The 21,235-nt window shown below is 37.6% G+C and overlaps 2 protein-coding genes across 3 annotated transcripts in view; one reads left to right on the forward strand and one right to left on the reverse strand.

Annotated features, from left to right (window-relative positions):
* The window catches only part of LOC136261757 (centrosomal protein of 290 kDa-like), a 66,497-nt gene extending 61,616 nt beyond the window's left edge, over positions 1-4,881 (forward strand). The window contains exon 55 of the mRNA XM_066055806.1: positions 4,819-4,881. The gene's annotated coding sequence lies outside the window, so the exon portion shown is untranslated. The remainder of the gene's footprint in view (positions 1-4,818) is intronic.
* A 241-nt stretch (positions 4,882-5,122) lies between these two features.
* On the reverse strand, positions 5,123-20,147 carry LOC136261760 (uncharacterized). Of its 2 annotated transcripts, none has more exons than XM_066055811.1 (14): positions 20,005-20,147; positions 18,614-18,668; positions 14,744-15,189; positions 14,212-14,592; positions 7,050-7,244; positions 6,874-6,997; positions 6,691-6,812; positions 6,532-6,633; positions 6,363-6,449; positions 6,088-6,302; positions 5,927-6,036; positions 5,715-5,874; positions 5,529-5,665; positions 5,123-5,449 (listed from the first exon to the last, which is right to left on the reverse strand). In XM_066055811.1, exons 1-14 carry the CDS (start codon positions 20,018-20,020, stop codon positions 5,311-5,313), a joined length of 2,289 nt encoding a protein of 762 aa, XP_065911883.1. In that variant the 5' UTR covers positions 20,021-20,147; the 3' UTR covers positions 5,123-5,310. The 2 variants fall into 2 exon arrangements, with proteins under 2 accessions (XP_065911883.1, XP_065911882.1); XM_066055810.1 differs by lacking the exon at positions 20,005-20,147 and adding an exon at positions 19,786-19,875.
* Between the last annotated feature and the right edge of the window lie 1,088 nt (positions 20,148-21,235).

The following is a 21,235-nucleotide window of genomic DNA, read 5'->3' on the forward strand; positions in this document are numbered from 1 at the left end:
CGATCGAAACGAAAATTTACGGAATTTCACGGAGTCTAATATTTACGGATTTACAATTTTTTTTTTTGCATTACCTTTTTTTGGAAACAATACACATGACAACAAATGCTACAATTACAATCTACTATATAACCACAACGAATAAAATACAACTACTGGGAAAGGGGAACAACAAAGAAAGAAAAACTACAGGGAAAGGGGAAAGTCATCATCACCACCTTGCAGAGCCCAATACCTTAAAATCATTCTAGCATTATTCACCCATAAACAAACAGAAAGTTGTTGAAGTAGATTTCTTCTGGCCACTTTACTAATTTTAAATTTTATGGAGATATTTGAACTGAAATTTGTCTTGAAAGATGAAATATGGGCAGTGATGTTTCTGAAAGATGAAATATGGGCAGTCATCTTTGAAATTTCGTAGACGATTTTAGCTCATTACCTACTCTCGTCTTCAAGCCACACCCCACCATGCAATTACTAAAATATTAGAATGTCCAAGACGAGGTCCAAGAACATGTCTCTGATCTGCTCGTGCATCTGTCACAGTTAACAGTCAGAAAAGCAGGATATGTCATTATGTGTGATTTACAATTGATTAGGCACCAGCCTATTATGTTGGCATAATTTTAAGCACAATAGGTGCCTTGAAGCATCAAGCATAATGCTAGCATAATGGATAGATTTTGCCATACTGTAAACTGTTATCAATGAAAAATGCACATCATGGAAAAAGTTCGACATAACTATTTTATCTGTAAAGTCTTGTATAGCCATACCGCTGCCGAGCTGAAAAGGAAAGTATATAGTGGAATGAGTAATTCTAATAAAGCAGTCAGGTATATAAGCATTTGACATTAGAGCTATTGGGCTGCCAAATGAATTTTCAATGGTCAACTTTAAACAAATGCTTTCATGCGAAACTTTATTGTCGTCCATATACTGCAAAATTATTAGTTAAACATAGAGGTTGAGGTAAACATGTGAGCATAATTTTGAGCAAAATAGGTTAAATTTTTGAGCACTGCAGCATAGCATAATAGGTGAAAATAAAAGCATAATAGGCTGGTGCCTACAATTGATCGCATCGTTTTCCGTAGCATTAATTGAGTTCACTGCTAAGTCCAGCCCACAGTCCAGCCTTAGAAGATCCCTGGCAGACTTTCAAAATTATGTAAGATCTATGATTAACAGGAATTTTCAACACAATCACCATAATTCCTTAGGGAGAGAGAGAGACGTCTCATTTACCTAGTGACTTGATCGAAAGTAATACTCTACCCCTATTTAGCTAAATCCAAGCTGCAAACAATAATTAACTCGACTCTTGATTGACTTCTTATAGCAAATATCATTGTATAGATACGTATATGATTGTAATGTATTCTTTTGGGCTGGTACCCTGGACACATCAGACACTGTCTGTCTGTCCAGTAAATTAAAATAAACAATATACAACATAATTACAGGGGTCTAGACTCAGAGGTACTTAGCTATCTAGAATTATTGAATTGTGGGTTTGATTTTTGTATAATGTGATCAGCGAGGTGATCAGTCTTGCTCCACAGGTTCTGAAATCTGTGTTCACTGACCTCTTATAATTGGGAAGTGCATGAACACAGATCAATGAACCTGAACCTTCATCACCCCTACCATATACAGTAATCACTGTTTCCAAGTGTAGTACTGCTCTACTGAATCGCTGCTGTAAGGTGGCCATGAATTAAAATGCAACCACTAGAATTGAAATTAAGTGCTCAATATCAAATATTTTCCATTCTTGGTACTGATACTTTCTTTATTACACACGTAGCTACACCATATATTGCCAACTAACTGGTATGTGATGTGGTCGTGGTCAAGACTATCCTTTACATATTTTTGTGGTTTGCTATCCTCATACATACAATATTCTATTATCCCTGTCTATATGTTTTGAGTTGCGTATGTTTGTGTATTTCAAATTACCTTTACTACTACATTTAGAATGTCATGTTGCAAGAGGTACCAGGGGTGGGGGGTAGCCAGGATTTTTTGAAGGGGGGTTCCAGTACCAGCATTGAGTTACCAGAAGTAGGGGTCTGGGGGCACAGCCCCCAGCCGCTGAGAGACTTTCAATATTTTAATGAATCAAAACTCAGTAAATTGTTATATTTTATGTAAAAAGTAAATTAATTATGATGCATATAAGTGCCCCTGGGATGAAGCTATTACTAGATAAAGCCACCTAGTGGAAACAGACAGCATAACACATAGAGACACATATAGTAATCTGGTTATATCTCACTGTGGTATAGGAACTATGAATCCACTGATACAAATGGAATGACTTACAATCAAACAATATAACTACAAATATGCATAGCACGGATTCATTTTGCATAACACAAGTGATAAATCAGGGGCGGATCCAGACTTTTAAAAAGGGGGGTCCCACTTTGAAATTGCAACTTCAGCCTAGCTGTATAAGTTGAAGACCAAAAAAAAAAAAAGGTCATCACCTGCTGACAATAGCTGCCACCTCATCAACTATATTTCCTTCCTTATTTATTACTAGATATATAGCTTGCTACACTGCTCCTCAAAAGACCACTGTGACTGCTCTATTAGAGTATCTCGATTTGACTGCTCTATTAGAGTATATCTCGAGTGAGAAGGCTTTTCAAAAGGGGGGTTCCATGGAACCCTTGGAACCCCCCCTGGATCCGCCCCTGTAAATTACTGGAAGTCTATATCTTTAAACACTGCACACCAAAGCTATAGCAGTATAAGGTTATGCTAAGTTTTGCATTTAATGTTAGAATGTCTGAAAAACTTCATATGGATATGGATATTTACGCACGTTCTATTAGAGTATACCTGACTGCTCTATTAGAGTATATCGATATTTTTAACAAGTTTTGAAGAGGGCTCATGTTACCTCTGTAAATCCTTCCCTGAGAAATGAACGCAAGCTATGATAGGGTCCGCAATCCGAAAAATCAACTTTCACAAATCGATCCCCCTACCATTGTGGGATGTTCATTGTAGTATCCCATTGCTAGATCCACCATGAAACCGGAGGCACGGTTGTTGTCTTCACAGAACTATCGATTTTAGTATTTCGTGAGATACAAAAATCACTTTTAAAATTTCTGGCTCCACACAAAGAACAGGATAGAACTTGCTGCTTAGCTAGATATTATCTAGAGTTCATGTAGTTAAAAGTACGCACAGTAATAAGCAAATGATTCACTGGGTTCCCGGCACAGGGTTGCTTTCTCTCAAAAAGCAGAAAACGAAACACGAATTTTCGAATTCAAACTGCCCTACCAGCCAAGACAAGAAAAGCCAACTCTTCCTCATAGTGATGTGATAAGGTTGGATGCATAGTCTGTCTATGCTGTTAGTTTGGAAAGGATCTGAGACTTCTCACCATCTGGGTGAAGAACGTCAAAATTTTCGTGCATCATTTCAAGGGATTCTCTCAATGGTACCAAAGTGCTTTCCGGTACTTCTGATGCCACACTGGTCACTTAATTTTGTTTAGAATGATGATAAATGATGGTTCAAAACGTTTGGTAGTAGTAGTAGTTGGTGTTTCTGTGATTTCATATGATGCAGTATTCCAGCAGCTCACCAGGAGCTCCACCCAGCTCGAATAAAAAACGAAAGATTTTGTGCATTTTTCAGTTTGTTTTGGGATGTTTTGCTGCATAATGGCGATGTAGGGTGATCTAGTGAAGATTTGAAGCTGCTGTGGAACGTTAGGGGTGAAGTCAAATTTAGACGATTTTGCTGCCTCCCTTGATGCATAGCTTAGAGCGAGGCGTGGAAGCTGTGGATGAAATAATAATTGACAACCGCTATTATCAAACGTTCAGGGACATCTTTTCCCATAGTTTTAGTCTATAATTGATGATTGTTGTGGCTGCAGAAGCGCTGGAAATGGGTAGAATTCGCAATACAATTCTTTGATGCTGCAAAAAAATTTGACGCTCGTCACCCAGATGGTGAGAAGTCTCAGATCTTTTCCAAACTAACAGCATAGACAGACTATGCACCCAACCGTATCGAAACACTATGAGGAAGAGTTGGCTTCTCTTGCCCTGGGTGGTAGGACAGTTTGAATTCGAAACTTCGTATTTCTTTGTCTATTTTTTTCAGAGAAAGCAACCCTGTTCCGGGCATCCAGCAAACCATTTACTTATTTCTGTGCGTAGTTTTCAACTACAACAACTCTGGATACGATTTGGCTAAGTAGCAAGTTTCATCCGGTCCTTTGTGTGGAGCACGAAATTTTAAAAATAAATTTTACATCTTGTGAGATACTGAAAATGATATTTCTGTGAAGACAACAATCGTGCCTCCGGTTTCATGGTGGATCAAGCAATGGGATACTACAATGAACATCCCACAATGGTAGGAGGGTTGATTTGTAGAAGTTGATTTTTCGGATTGCGGACCCTAGCTATGATCAATTGTTGCGCTGTGCCATTACACTATATCACTCACTCATTTTGTCCTGCCACACTAAATGGTGTGTTAGGATCCTGCTTGCAGAAGTCTAAATTTTACAGGGGGTTCCTGAACCCCTCCCCCCCTCCCTACGCTCCTGGGTACGGAAACACTTGCAGTCTGCAGCACAACATGAAAAAGAAACATTGAAACCGAGTGGTCACCCTGATGTAAGCGATGTGTTGTTGATCTGTAAACTACATACACCTTTTGTATGCATATGGAAGAAGTTGCTTCAAATGTATATAGTCCTACAAATTAGGGTCTCTATATATTAATCAAGTAATACATAAATCTTGGTGTTGTTATATGTACCTGCAGTCCTCAGAACGTGTAGTTCAGTTGATACATGAAAGAGATGATTTAAAGCAGAAGGTGGAACAAGTGAGTACTGAAATTGTTACACATATGTAATATGACACTTGTGTGCATGTCTAGTTACAAAGAGAACTTGATACCTTTGATCCAAAGTTTTTTGAAGAACTGGAAGACTTGAAATACAACTATACCAACAGGCTCTCAAGAAGAACACACTTTATGAAGAGAAATTGGACTCGATATCCAGACAACATGGTATAGACATTTCATGGGATGACACTGTTACAACTACATAGCATTGATACTATTTCTGTATATATTACACATGTGTGCATGTAATTTGTACAATAATTCAATCCATCAATATAAATAACACCACACAAACATATAATATACAATCTTAAGGCCACACAAGTGACAAATGTTATACACAGGCACCTGTGAGTGTGCATCCATACAGGCATTATTAGAGTTATAAATATTTGATTATTTTGTTTACTCTGGGGTGTTTGTGTTGTTGTTATCAATGTTTACATACTGGTTGGATGTTAAGTCTGATAATTCCAGAACAATGGCACTGAAAGCAGGTCTCTTATTTGGTGTCGGCAGCCAACACTTTTGCATAACTTCATACCTACGTATAGAGTTATCAATTATAAACAGAACTAGCCAGCAGAACAGTTTGAACTTGCAAGTGGACAAGTCACACTTACACAGCTTGTGAACACAGCTTTGGTCTCTTGAGTCGAGAACCTTGTTCAAGATATTTTAACATGTCGGTGAACTCTAAGGCAGCATATGGCTCTCCACCCAGCATGAACACCTCCCAACAAGTAATACCAAATGCCCACTGTTAACAAAGCATTGCAAACAGAACATACTTAATCAATAGCACTAACCACATCAGTTTTCTCATTAAATACCCCATCATGGATTGATTCTATTGCCATCCACTTGATGGGCACTTTAGCCTTGTGTGTTAATTTGTAGTAATCCTTACTATAGAGTTGACGTGCTAATCCAAAGTCACCAATCTTGACTGTCAAATCAGATGACACCCTGTAGGAGGGACCACATCACACAGCAATGATCAATAACTACCTCTACTAACAAGCAGTTCCTGGCCGCTAAGTCTCTGTGAACAAACTGGTGCTCTGCTAAATATTCCATTCCACGAGCTGTCTCACAACAAAATTTTAACAGTGTACCATAATCCAAACCCTGCACAAGTGTACTATGTTACCACTAACTGGTGGTCACACACTAAACTACCTTAGGATAATTAACAACTGGGGCATCATCATTTCGTTTGCCTCTCAAGTAACTCTTCAAATCACCGTTGATCATAAAGGGAAGAACAATGTAGGGTAGGCCATTTTCAGTTTCAAGACAAACTCCCAACAAGCCAAGTACATTAGGATGTTGCAACTTGTTCATTAGAACACACTCAGCTAAGAAGCTCACAACCTCATCAGAATCTAAAACATCTAAAAGTTGAGAAAACATTCAGTAGCATTTACTATATGTGGTGATTCAAATTACAGTACCTGCTTTGATAGTTTTCACAGCCACATCAATAGTATTGCTGGTATCTCCATCAGTTATGGTCCCTCTGTATACTGTACCAAAAGCTCCTACAAAATTGTAGTTACAGAAATACCCAATATTTCAATTGTAATTTTCGACTCGTCAGGAACATTCATAAATTATATGTACCTTCTCCAAGTTCTTTACCGAGTGACAAGGCTTCTGCTGGGATTTCTACTTCAGATAATTTGGAAAGTAATTCATCAAATTTTGGTGACAATGCAGCAGCATCTAAACAAGACCACATTAGTACACAACCATTACTGTAATGATTATGTTTGTACTAACTTTTCAGTGGACTGTTGACTGCACACACAGTGTTGTATATATTTGCTTTGCCTTCATAATTAACATTGACAGTTAAACTTAAGCTTGCCAGTTCATTAATTTTTACAGTTCTATGACTCCTACTACACACACAAACACAAAAGTAAGTAATGCCACTACTTATATATCTAACAAACTACTCACGACCGTCCCCTTGTTTGCCGGTACACCAATAAGACAGTTATGATCACTAAGGCCAGGCCAGCAATAACTGCTACAACAGTGATGGCGACTGTCACACCAGTACTACTGCCACCATTAGCTGTTCCTACAATTAACAGCAGTACAGGACTAGTTAACATGTGATGAGACATGTTTACCATATGATGTACAGCTCATACAACATCCATCACTTGTGGGTTCCATTTCAACACAGTTGTTTGGTATTGGTGGGCATGTTGGCTCACAACTCAGTTCACAAGTAGATAAAGTGTCAAAGAATAAACACCTTGTGCAGTTCTCCACATTGAAAGGGCTACCTTTTCGCCGAAGAACTCCAGCAGAATCATTGCAACCTACATATGTATGCTACATAAAATTTTGGAATTTTGTGTGTGTGTTTGTGCATGTGTGTGTACATGCATGATATAGCATGCATTAATTGGCATTGCTTGTAATGTCCTTTTGTAATTTAAGTAGTTGTCATGACCCGCCCTATTGTATAACTGATAGGTTCATTTTTTCTTAAGCCAGATTTGTATGGGTATAAGCATTGTATTAAGTTAGAACCAAGGACCTCCACACCTATACCCAAACCCTTAACCACTCTGTCACTTTTGTCAGTTGCTCATCCCACTTAATTATACCTTATAAATGAAAAGTTCTAGTTTACTACATCAAAATGGTAAAGTTATAGATCTATGTGCGTTATATATGTTCAGAAAAAGTGCCCTCTATTAGTAATAAATAGTCAAATAAGAGAGGCTATTTACTAAACATACAAAAGAGTCATGTGATCGAGATACTCTAATAGAACAGTCAGTGATAGTGTGATTTGTTGTCATGTCTACTGGCTAAACTGCATATATATATGCAAACTAGTTAACATGTCAGTAAACTATTCAGAAATGTAATGGCAATCTGTTTCAATATCAATAAGTTATAAACGTGAAAACCAACCATACATGCATGTAACAAGCACATTTCGAGATCCCTTAATAGTATGACACTTCAGCTAGTGGTCCTTGAGAATTTGGCTTTAAGGCTGTCGTGTTAAAAGTCTAACATTTAATTAAATTTTTTCTGGATGCAATCTTACAAACAGAAAATTTTCCTTTGGGAGTAGGGAACACACGCTCTCTCTATATAGCTTAAGTATTAGCTTTATAGCTACATGTGTACAAACTGCTGATGATATTACCACACCAGTAAGCCCTGTTGGTCTCTGTTCTCCCTCTTTCTCATTGAACTTTATCATATCTTCTTGATTTTATTTCTCTGGCACTGAAGTACCATATATTACTGTAGTTAAGAAGTTTTTCAGTGCATATAAAAAAAAAATTGCTATCAATGGTAAGTACGAAATTTTTAAGAGAAAAATTTTAATATTCCAATTGGAAAAATTCAATCTTTAATAGTGATAATGAGTTGTAACAAGTGGTTAGCTTAGCTAGCTGCAATGACTCTCTTCCAGTATTTCAACCAGAAATTAAAGGGCACTGTATCCACCATTCAAGCCCCTAACTATTGCATTAATGAATAGGGAAGTGACATGGAGTAAAGTCTAGACCCATCTACTGGGGTTTATCGCTTAGAGCTTATAATCTGTAATCGCGCACAGCAAGAGTCTGTGATGTATCGGACTAGAGAAATATAGTTGCCTGTAGAAGCAAAGAAACAAAGCACACCCATACAACAGGTGCGCTAATTCTAGTTTAGTCTAGTAAGCAGATACTACTATAGTTAGCGCACACAAGTATATCATACACTTTGTATAGTACACCTTACATCATAACGTCTGCATGGCAAACAGTCTTGCTGGCATGACTGTGACTTCTGACTAGCTAGATAGCTAGATACCTTTTCCTCTCTTTGGCTTACATGCGGTCCCACATAGGATGCCCGCTATTATTCTTGCATAAAAATTATCAGGCAAAGGAAGGGATGGAATTTTATCTTGAAAATATTTATCAATGAACATTTTTCAGTTCAATAATGTCCTAAATGGCACATTTGTGTGCAGTATGGGTAACATACTCAGTGTAAATTATGGCAGCTAAACTCAGGTAAATATTGGGAGAAATTTGAGACTCTAAGTATTTGTATAAAAATTGTTACTATAAAGTGTGTAACAGAGTTGTGAACTAGTTATGTAATGTGTAATATTGTGTTTTTGTACACATGTGGGTACGATGGTCATAGTCAGTGGTTCCAACTTGAGAACTTTCTTGGGAGTAAATTCTTAAGGTAAATAATGGAACACACGTTCTTGTGTTGTATCAGCTGCGATGAAGCTATGCAATGGTGACACAGCCAGCTGATACAGTAGGACCTTGAATCTCAATTATCTGAACCAGTGGATAGAAGAAAGATTGTGTGGCACACTAAGTTCAGCCCTTGTGACAGGTGGTGTTACAAGCAAATAAATGAATGAAGTGTGCATAGCAGTATAAGCAATGTAGGCAACTTCCTGCCTGTATGACTGCTAGTATTCATTCAATAATAATTGTGTATTTTGCAATGCAATATTACATAAAGTACAAATGTGACTGAATCCATCTATGCACGTACAATGGTACTTCATTTTTAAAATGGGAAAATATGCAAGTTCTACAAAAAACTTGTACTAGTTTTTATCACCTCACTAGTCAGTGAATTATGTACTGCAATCAATAAATCCTGGATATCAGGCTGTAGCTATATGGGAGCTCAAAATTCATTTCATGGATGGGTTTTTGAGTTACATATGTTTGCTTACATTGTGTATTTACCAACAACAATAAATACGCCTTTCTTCTCAAATACAGAAGCATGATTTGGGCAAAACTACACATTGCAGGTGGATTTATAATTTCATAGTAAACACTATGAGCAGTTTCACTTCTGCATACCATTGCACCAGTAAGTTAAGATAGTTTATTTAAGTGCCTGTAGATTATTTTCTTGATAGTTTCTGTACAGACCAAATTATGTGATCGTCCAGCTATCCAGTACTATATCTCCTGCACTATAGACTCAATTTACAAAAACCTATAGTCCATTCCTTCGTTCCTATAGATAATAATATCTAATCCAAAACAGCCAAGCTGTAAAAAAACAGTGCGGCCCTCAGAAAGGCTATGGTGAAAAAAGATGTGAAATCCAAGGTGGCGGCCTAGAAATAGCTGTGATGGTAGGTTAATGGTAAAAATTTTAATAACGATAATTCAGGTGAATTTTTGTGCCGCTTGGTCTTGGCAAAAAATTCACCTAAATTGCCGTTATTAAAATTTTTACCATTAACCTACCACCACAGCCATTTCTTGGCCGCCACCTTGGATTTCACATCTTTTTTCACTATAGCCTTTCTGAGGGCCGCACTGTTTTTTTACAGCTTGGCTGTTTTGGATTAGATTTCATTTCTTTTTGTATTTGTATACCACAAATAGGCCGGCTTTGGGACTTTTTTAACCTGTCTTTTTTTTCTCTACCACAGGAAGAAGAAAAGATGAAGCAGATGTACTTTAAATATTTCTGATTTTATTAGTAAATGTACAAATTATATATATAATATATATATTTATTACAAAACTCTCCATGGTGGTTTCTTTGTAACTGATCACTCTAGAAGGTGACTTCTTCTTGCTGCCCTCTCTACAGGGTGAATTGTTAGTAGCTGAACAATCTGCAAGGCAACTTCTTCTAGCTGATCTCTCTACAGGGTGATTTGTTTGTAGCTGAATTCTCTACAAGGAAACTTCTTCTAGCTGATCTCTCTACAAGGAGATTTGTTTGTAGCTGAACTCTCTACAGGTGATTTTTTTGCAGCTGAACTCTCTACATGGTGGTTTCTTTGTAGCTGAACTCTCTACAAGGTAATTTCTTTTAGCTGATGTCTCTACAAGGTCACTAGTTTGTAGCTGAACTCTCTACATGATGATTTCTTTGTAACTGAACTCTCTACAAGGTGACTCCTTCTAGCTGATCTTTCTACAGGGTGATTTGTTTGTAGATGAACTCTCTACAAGGAAACTTCTTCTAACTGATCTCTCTACAGGGAGATTTGTTTGTAGTTGAACTCTCTACAGGTGATTTGTTTGAAGCTGAACTCTCTACATGATGGTTTCTTTGTAACTGAACTCTCTACAAGGTGACTTCTTCTAGCTGATCTTTCTACAGGGAGATTTGTTTGTAGCTGAACTCTCTACAGGTGATTTGTTTGCAGTTGAACTCTCTACAAGGTAACTGATGTCTCTACAAGGTCACTAGTTTGTAGCTGAACTCTCTATATAGTGGTTTCTTTGTAACTGAACTCTCTACAAGGTTACTTCTTCTGGCTGATCTTTCTAGAGGGTGATTTGTTTGTAGCTGAACTCTCTACAAGGAAACTTCTTCTAGCTGATCTCTCTACAGGGAGATTTGTTTGTAACTGAACTCTCTATAGGTGATTTTTTTGCAGCTGAACTCTCTACATGATGGTTTCTTTGAAGCTGAACTCTCCACAAGGTAACTTCTTCTAGCTGATCTCTCTACAGGAAGATTTGTTTGTAGCTGAACTCTCTACATGATGGTTTCTTTGTAGCTGAACTCTGTACAAGGTAATTTATTTTAGCTGATGTCTCTGCAAGGTCACTAGTTTGTAGCTGAACTCTCTACATGATGGTTTCTTTGTAACTGAACCTCTACAAAGTGACTCCTCCTAGCTGATCTTTCTACAGGGTGATTTGTTTGTAGCTGAACTCTCTATAGGTGATTTGTTTGCAGCTGAACTCTCTACAATATGGTTTCTTTGTAACTGAACTCTCCACAAGGTAACTTCTTCTAGCTGATCTCCCTACAGATTTGTTTGTAGCTGAACTCTCTACAAGGAAACTTCTTCTAGCTGATCTCTCTACAGGGAGATTTGTTTGTAGCTGAATTCTCTACAGGTAATTTGTTTGCAGCTGAACTCTCTACATGGTGGTTTCTTTGTAGCTGAACTCTCTACAAGGTAATTTCTTTTAGCTGATGTCTCTACAAGGTCACTAGTTTGTAGCTGAATTCTCTACATGATGGTTTCTTTGTAACTGAACTCTCTACAAGGTGACTCCTTCTAGCTGATCTTTCTACAGGGTGATTTGTTTGTAGCAGAACTCTCTACAAGGAAACTTCTTCTAGCTGATCTCTCTACAGGGAGATTTGTTTGTAGCTGAACTCTCTACAGGTGTTTTGTTTGCAGCTGAACTCTCTACATGAATGTTTCTTTGTAGCTGAACTCTCTACAAGGTAATTTCTTCTAGCTGATCTTTCTACAGGGTGACTTGTTTCTAGTCTCTATACAGGTTACTTGTTTCTAGCTGATCTCTTGAATTCTCTTCAGGGTGACTGCTCTATTAGAGTATCTCGATCTCGCACTTGCTGCACCAAGTTGGATTTCGTGTTATAACTCCGTGGCTTTAAGTCTGATTCTTCTACACCGTTGAAGAGCCTTTCTAAGATGATTACTCCTTCTATACAGCGATTTTCAAAGCATTCCCCCTAGCGGTTTATCTGTTAGGCGTGCCAAGTAGTCGTTTTTTATTAGCTAATCTCGATTGCATAATTGTTACACACTGTTGGTTTTTTCGTTGTATCTTCCTGGTTTTTAGCTCGATTTCTTTCAAACCACAAAAGGTTTGAGGTTCAATAGTTAACCTATTCATCCACCGATTTTCAGCTTCTTCCCATATGCGGTTTTCCCTGTAGGCGTGACAACATATTGATGTTATTTTTCGTGAATAATCGATCATAACTCTTTTCCTGTTTATCGTATTCCAGCCAAAGTTGGTACAGAGATGCGCCTTTATACCCCCCTTCTGTGAGCCAAATTTCAAGGCAATTGGATATAGCGTTCGTGTTTTATAGCAGTTTTTGTAAGTGTGCGAAAAGAGGAAGAAAAATAAGAAGAAAAAAAACCGAAGAAACTAAGCCAATTTTTGAAGTCGCATATCTCGGGAACGCTTGAAGCGATTTCGCTCTAATTTGGAATGTGGAGTGCTGAAGGTGGAGGGAGTGTCCACAGCAAAAATCGTCTTGTTTCATCAAGGAAGCACAGAGCTACGGAGGTGCGAAAATTGCATTTTCTTTCTTCCTGTCAATATACTCACGGGTGTCACGCGCCGGCTTCTTGGGCCGCACGACACACTACCGTGTGTCTTGATAGCGGCACAACCAATAAATTATGCACTTTCTCATGAAACTATAAAAAATTCCAAGAATTTCTTTGTGACATGTATTTTAATCTCTCAGGACAACAAGGACAAAAATGTTCAATTTTTATATAAAATGGCCAGAAAGGTCACCAAAGGCCAAATCTAAGATGGCACTTAATCAAAAATGCATGCATGAGGAGTATAATTGTGACCAGATCTGCAAAAATCCGAAATAATGGTGCATTTTTCAAATTCTTTATTATTGAATATTTATAATCTACTTAGCTGAATGCATGCGCTGGCCAAGTTTCAGCCTTGTATACCAACAACTTTTGGAGTTACATACAAAGTAGCAGCAACAGAAAGATCGATTTGTACAGCAAGTATTGGGAAAATAAATTACAGGTGCTTACAAAAATGACTGTAACTTACAAACGCAATGCAGTACAGGGTTGCAACTTGCACCATCGTGTTCACCATGAATAGGGAGCCCATTACATGGTGTGTTTTTTCTCTTACCACCTTTCTTCACTACATACAGAGACAAAATCAGTGAAGAAAAATCGATCACGTACAACCGCTTTGATATGATGAAAACAAACGCCATATCTCACGCATCCTTTAGGCTACTGCTACGAAACAAAGATTTTTGAACTCCTCTTGAGTAGGCGAATAAGATGGTACCCTAGTGTCACGTGGCCAGACCGCTTTTTTTTTCTTTTTCATTCGGTCGGGTTTTTTCCCGACCAAATGAAAAAGAAAAAAAAGTGGTCTGTCTGGCCACGCGAGACTAATGGTACCCATGTTTTTATCATTGCTCCATTTAAAGAACAAAGCGTTTAAAAATTTTAGGATTTTTTTCTATTTACGCAAATATTTTACACATTGCAATCAATAGTCTATACTGAAAATTTAGGCTTGCGTCATTATGTCGGGTTTTCGCAGATCCGGTCACAATTTATGTGAAAATTTTCATGGTTTTTATGCTTATTTCACTAATTTTGGGGCTACGCCATTGTACTATAACAAATAAATAACCAATAAAATGAGATTTTAAAAATGTGTGAACATTGTAACAAACTAAACATGCAAGTTACCATGCTCAAATGCTTTTTTTCCTGAAGTGTGCAATACACATGTAGTAGAAACAGAACTACACAAAGTTCACACTTACATGCAGACATAACATCATCAATTTCAACTAATCCTATTGCATATCCCAAATCGTTGGTAGCATTACAGTGGTAGATGTTCATATCATCGTCAGTAAAGTTCTCAATTACTATTATTGATGTTCTGTTATTGTCTAAATAATACTGGTCATATCCGGTCAAAGGGATTATCCCTCTGGTAAAGTCATTGTACCACATTACTTGAGGGGAAGGCTCACCAATTGCTGTACAGGCTAAGACATAAGATTTGCCGTACTCAAAAATACAAGGGTCATCAATCCTGTTACCATACACGATATGGTCAATATTGGTAATGTTCAACTGCTCAAGTTCACTCCCCAATCTTTCAAAATCTCTTAAGTTTTCTGGAATTCGAGGGACAGCTATAGCATTAAAAGATAAACGTTGTTACCATTATAACACTATTTAATATAAGTCAGTAACAAACATTTACTATGCTGCTTTTGTATTATATGTAAATACAAAAACTGTCACTTTTTAAAGTTCAAGATTGGAAATATTACTTTAACTCACATCTAACAGGATAGCACTGATCTTCTCCAGCATTGTAAGGATACAAATTACCAGCAGTATTGACATCATCATAATCACAGAGTACATTCAATGGAGAATTTCTAACAGGATCATGTGCAATGAGAGACATCAAGTTGTCAACTAGAAGTTCTTCACAGCATTTTGAAATTGCATCACTACACTCATTTTCACAGAATGCAACTGGTACTCCATCAATGCATGGAGGATACAAGTAGACACAGGCCATATATGGAAGTTGTATAGAACAATATGAAGCAGGTCTAAAGAGACTTTCAAATCTAATTGATCCAAGGGATCCATTACTCCTCCATTGGAACAATCTCTGATTTAGGAGAGTGTAGTCAATATTATTATGAATATATACATTATTTGATTGATCAATGAATCGTGAACAGTACAAATCTTCACTTGGAAATGGTTGACAGCTAAACGGGATATATAGAGGAGTGATATCAATGTTTACATTATACTAATCAATAGTACTGCAATGGTTACAGGTACACATAATTAGTGGCACATCTAGACTATATCTGGATACAAATGATTGCCTACTTCCAAGGCAGTCCCATGCATCTAAGGGATCCGGGGATCTGAATCCCCACAGATTTCACGATTCTAACAAATGTAAGGAAAATTAGGAATAAACTACAGTGAAACCTCAGCATCTCTGTAATCCAAAATACCTCACATTGTTTTATGTAGCAAAATGCAATAATATACCTCAATAACCCAACATCCTCATTAATCTGACAGCGTCCCAATCAGTGTCAGACTATAGAGGTTTCACTGTTGTATGGATCGTTACAATAAAAGTGATAAACAGGGGGATCATCACCTAAAGTGCAAATTCAAGTATCAAGCAGTACAGTAGTACTGTTTAAGTAGGGATCCAAAGTGTTGTGCACCACCTAAAACGCCGCCTTTAACAATAATCCTAGAGACATCTTATGCAATGAAAATCACCTTTATGGAATAATATTAGTCCATCTAACATACAGCATTAAAAGCAAGAAAACACAGGTAGCTGGATATAGAATTAAAGAAAAAATCACTGAAACTTGAATTTTCGCCTGCCTGCCTGCCTGCCTGACTACAGCCAGTTGCAAGGCTGGAAGCCTAACAAAGCAGTGCACGGCCACCAGTTTACACCACAACAACAAACTGACAGGTGGGATGTGCCTTGTGTGTTCCAATGAATGTCTAGCTACCATCTGCGCTCTGCTATTCCTTTTATCTTCTATTGTCTTCATGCTAGGAAACCATACAAAGGTGACAATTTTTGTATAGACACTTTCCTTGAAGGAGCGCATTTGGATGCAACAAAACTATTTGAGGCGCTTAGCGGACTGTAGGCCTGAGCCTATTATGCTCAAAATTTTACCTACTATTCTTTCCAGAATTTCTCAGAAATTTCTCCTATTATTCTTTTTTTTATCCTTGTATCTAGCCTATTATTCCATAACAATGCTCATTTAGTTTCTGTGGCTAGTCGCTTAGTTTTCAAGATGCTGCTATAAGTAGTTTTGCCAGAATTAATAGCCAAAAGAAGCATTTTTCTAGCCATAAATAGTTACAACAGACTTAGAATATCTGCAGTAATAATTCAAGTGTTTTCAAATAATTATATTATCAGTGTATTATAACTGTAGCTATAGCTACATGCTAAGTTAGGTATATAATAATGATATCAGTATGTTCAAAGACTTGAAGAAGATACACTGGTATAAGATGCACAAGTTTCAGAATAGCACAGTTACATCCCTGATGCTGGTTGCAGATTGTTAAGATAAAACGATCTGACTGCTCTATTAGAGTATTTGAGCGTTCTATTAGAGTATATCGATCTTTTAGAGGCTTTTCAGCTAGCACTCATATAATAATGCCAACTACCGGTATATATCATTCTTAGTAACTTAACGCTTTCTTCTAGCTAATCAAGAATAGACACACCACTTACTTCCACCGATTATTCCCGTGAACGTCCGATAATTCTAAAATTATGCCTGCAACCATCCTATTATTCCGGAATTATTCTCATGAAATTGGTGACCTATTATTCCGAAGATTATGCCGGCATAATAGGCGCAGGCCTAGCGGACTGTAGTATCTGGGTAGCAGCTATTATAGAACAATTGCAATGGGCCACACCCTATTAAATGATCAGAACACCCACAATACCACTTGCTGAAGTCATGACCCTAGATCTGTAGAAAACAAGGTGGTACACACCCCCAGCTTAATTTACTGCGTAGCTCAGTAGCAAGATTGAGATACTCTAATACAGCAGTTACAGCAACAATGAATTTTATAGCTATGCTCTAACAAAAAAGTTAACAAACTAGTGAAATTAATTTTAAAATGAAGTAGGGTTCCAGTGATAAAAAGCAGTGAATGGTAGAAGGAGTTTTCGGTGCTTATAATCTCCTGATGGTAGCTATGAGAGAAAATATCCCTACTTGGCATTGTAGCAATGTGTAGATAGTGAAAACATGCCAATATATGCCAAGTAGGGATTTTCCCTCATAGCTATCATCATCTCTTGTTTCACTACTTTTTATTGCTGGAACCTTTTTCGTTTTTAAATTAATTGCACTATATTATAATTCATCATTGGTGAAATTCTATAACACCGCATCAAAGGAACAGTGAATGAAGCTATTATATAGTATAGTACAAAAAAATACACCCTCTATATTGATTATTTAAAAGCCATACATAGCCATTTTGTTTTTCAATTTACGCTCTGCCTGTTACCAGCTCAACACAACAACATATGCACTAGCATCATTAGCTCTTATGTGATAGACAAGACATGAAGCCATGAATGTGCTACCATAAATCAACATCTTGTACTACCAGTGAAAGAAATGTGACACAAAGGAGGACAAAGGTAAGTTCATAACGTGTACATTGCATGTGGTATGCCAAAAGGCTGACAGAGAAAAAGCCTCAAGCCTGTAGCATTAACCATTACTGAGTTATGCTTGCTGAAGGAATTGATTAGTAAGTCAGTCAAAATTTCAATAAATAGATTTGTATTTTCATAGCTTTAATTAATGGAAGTATTGCAAAGAAATTTTTGGACTTCATCTCAGTGTTGAAACCGGGTCACTACTACTGATCTGGATGAACTACTGACCCAGATTTGACCCGGATTAATGCATATGTCACACTCGACTAGCGTATTGAGCTAAGTAAATGGGTAGCTTTATGATAACTAAACAGGTGAGCTTTATGACTTAGTGGTTGTGTTTCCACGCAAGTTTATAGACAGCAAAACACATTTCTATTAAGTGGGTAGGTGTGACTTCATGCATACCAACACCGTACTGATAAATCAGCGTGGTTCCATGCACGTATGTCTACAAACCGTATCACACATTAGCGATGTTAGGCTCATTAGGATTATACTGTGAATGTTAATACACTTCTACAGTACTGCCCAAAATGCAACATTGCAAGCACTAACTATGCAATTAAAAACTCGCTTGAAAAGGGGGCATGTCTTCAGACTTGTGAATGAATCAGCTGCCACGTCCCTTTATGAGTGAGTTTTTCATCGCATGTGATTGTTGCTTGTGATGTTGTGTTTGGGTGGTACCATACATCATCAAACTAATTAATTCATTTCACACAGGGTTATACTTGGACAATCTATAAACTCAGGATAAAAAGTAAACGACAATACATGTCATGTAAGCAAACACATGTCACATAAAATGATACTTTGCGATATTATTTCTTCAGTTGGTAAGTTGTATGAATTTGTATGATATCACCAAAGGTTACATAATTATAGATGCTCGATCCAATGGATCACTACCACAATACGTCTATACTGCTACATACCTTCCATTTGTCCTTGGTACTGTAAATTGGGGCATCTCCGGACATGCCAGACACACTGCAGAAAACACAAAATTAATGACCATTATAGCTAAAGCAGACTAACTATATACATGTTTACACATCTCCAAGCAAAAATATCTAGCATAAGGCCACTCCAAATAAATTCTCTGTTTCCTGTCCACCACCCGCATCTGGTTACTGTCAGCTCTAAATATTCCATTATACCGTATTCTTCCATTATTTTCTGGTTATTCTTACATACTGTACAGGCTCAGATAAATGCCATCTTGTAACAGTGTCAGCTCGTGTCAGCACAAAGTCACGTTTGTGTTATTTAGCTACTTAAAAACAAAGGTACAAGCTTAAGCATGCTTTAAAGCAGCATTTTATGGTTGTGCCAGGCAAATAATAGCTTGAAAAGCTGCCAATCTTATAATGAAATAATGGAAATGGACCGCCTGCCCGCATGCAAATATGCCCGAGTCCAGGATGAGAAACAGATTTTTGGAGTGGCCTAATTGCATGAGGCCTTGAATGAAACTAAACTAAACAAAGCGCATGGCGTCTTGGTACAACTTGACTGGAGGACTGGCACTTTGACAAACAATAGGGATTTTTTTTCCTTACTTTGGCCCCTTTTCTGTTACACCTTTTCAGCTATAAGTCACTAAGTCTAAGTCCTTGAAATTAGGTTAGGTAATCCTAAGGCTGCAGCACATGTTGCTGTCAGACCTTCAGTGCTGGTCACTGTAAAGCACTAATAACAATAACAATAACAATCTGGATATCGATTGCTTTTAGATGATCCCACATGCAGTGGACAGGGTACCGCTATGCTCCTTCTAACAGCATTCTCTTATTTCTAAACATGATTCAATAGCTAGCTAGCTTGCTAGATATATATGGACCCTTGACTGATCATGATTGTGAGGGCCGGCACATCATGTGATCTGCTCTTCCTCTGGCTGAACATCACAGGGTAAGCCACAGAGGACAATGAAACTGTTATGTATAACTTGGCAAGAACGAGACACATCTCTGCTCGAGTGAACTTGACTGCATGATCAGCAATGAACAAGGGAATATAATCTATGAGCGAACGGACTGAACAAGCCGGCACTGGCCATTCGGCGCAGCCAGACAATATTCTTTTATATGCGTACAGAACTTACTGAAAACACATATTGTGTAGTCCAGCACCAACAAAGGGAAAAGTAAACACCGATTAATGGCCATCTTCCAAGCCACACCCCACCAATTACTAAAATATTAGAATACGAGATCTTCTCAGTAACATGTCCAATTGTAAATCACACATAATGACATATTCAACTTTTCTGACTAACTCAGTGTGACAGACGCACGAGCAGATCAGAGACATGTTCTCGGACCTTGTTTTGATCGCATCGGTTGTCGTAGCGTTGAGTTCACTGCTAAGTCTCAGAGTCTGTAAGTCCAGCCCTATCTTAGAAGGTCAGACTTTCAAGACTGAATTATGTACGATCTATGATTAACAGGAATTTTCAACACGATCACAATCATTCCTTATATAGAATTATCGGATTGTGGGTTCGATTTTTGTATAATGTGATCAGTGAGGTGATCAGTGAGGTGATCAGTCTTGCTCCACAGGCTCTGCAATCTGTGTTCACCTCTTATAATTGGGAAGTGCATGAACACAGATCAATGAGCCTGTCATAATTACAAAAGACTGAAGTTGCATTTAAAAAGCTATAGCTATTATACTGAAACCAAACCCACAATCGGTAACTGTAAAAATATTGTTGGAGAAGTTGCCAACTATCTACTGGTAATGTTGGAATGATGTTTTCAACATAATTTTTGGAAAGTCTACCCTTCTAAGTTAAGGCTGGGTTTGGCAGTTATTAAGCGGCTGTATCAATTGGTACTCAGGAATGCAGATGCAATTTGTCACCATATCAGCCCACTTAACACAATAAATCACCTGGTGCATGATTTTGAAAAGTAAGCACCAACTGGACTCACGTAGCTAGCTAAGTTTTTTCAATACGTATAGACTAAGTGATTGGGCCTTAGTTATCTTTTCGGCCTTAAATAAACAATGTAAAACCAAACAAAGAGCAATCAGTTAGGTGTTGCATGGAATCCTCATTCACCAATTATGTGTCATATCAAAATTTGAATGCAACTAGCTATTCCATCTCCAAAGGATTTATTGTTGACTCTGTAGCTAGCTCCCTCTCCTGCAATGTACTATTCATTATTTAAAGACAGATAGGTTGTGAATACGATGAACAACAGTATGCAAAAAGTGGAGCATCCCCCCTTCCGTTTCTCTCTACATTGACCATGCAGATCTGTATTAAGTTTAGTTTGTTGAGTGTTTGGTACACTAATAAACTGTATGAATCAAATATATACGTATTTATACAGTCACTTTGAAGAATCATTTTTTATGCTAGTGCATTTTGGTAAAGCACATACTTCCTACATATTACTCCTTTCACTTTCATGTAAGAGAGGCTACGCTTTTTAAATCAGATGTAGAGATTGATGTATAGGAGCGCATCTCCCCCCTCCTCCTAGCTTAACTACAATAACCTATTCGGAAACAATCAAGGTACTCTAATAGAGCAGTCA

This window comes from Dysidea avara, chromosome 7 (genome assembly GCF_963678975.1).
Source record: "Dysidea avara chromosome 7, odDysAvar1.4, whole genome shotgun sequence".
NCBI lineage: Eukaryota > Metazoa > Porifera > Demospongiae > Dictyoceratida > Dysideidae > Dysidea > Dysidea avara.

Bases quoted from the DNA above. Each gene is read 5' to 3' on its own strand.
- LOC136261760 (XM_066055810.1), bottom strand. From the start codon at position 19,849: ATGGCCATTAATCGGTGTTTACTTTTCCCTTTGTTGGTGCTGGACTAC. The intron at 15,190-18,613 runs GTATGTAGCAGT...TATCCCGTTTAG, and splicing joins GTACCAAGGACAAATGGAAG to CTGTCAACCATTTCCAAGTG. The intron at 5,666-5,714 runs GTTAGTGCTATT...CTTTGTTAACAG, and splicing joins TTAATGAGAAAACTGATGTG to TGGGCATTTGGTATTACTTG.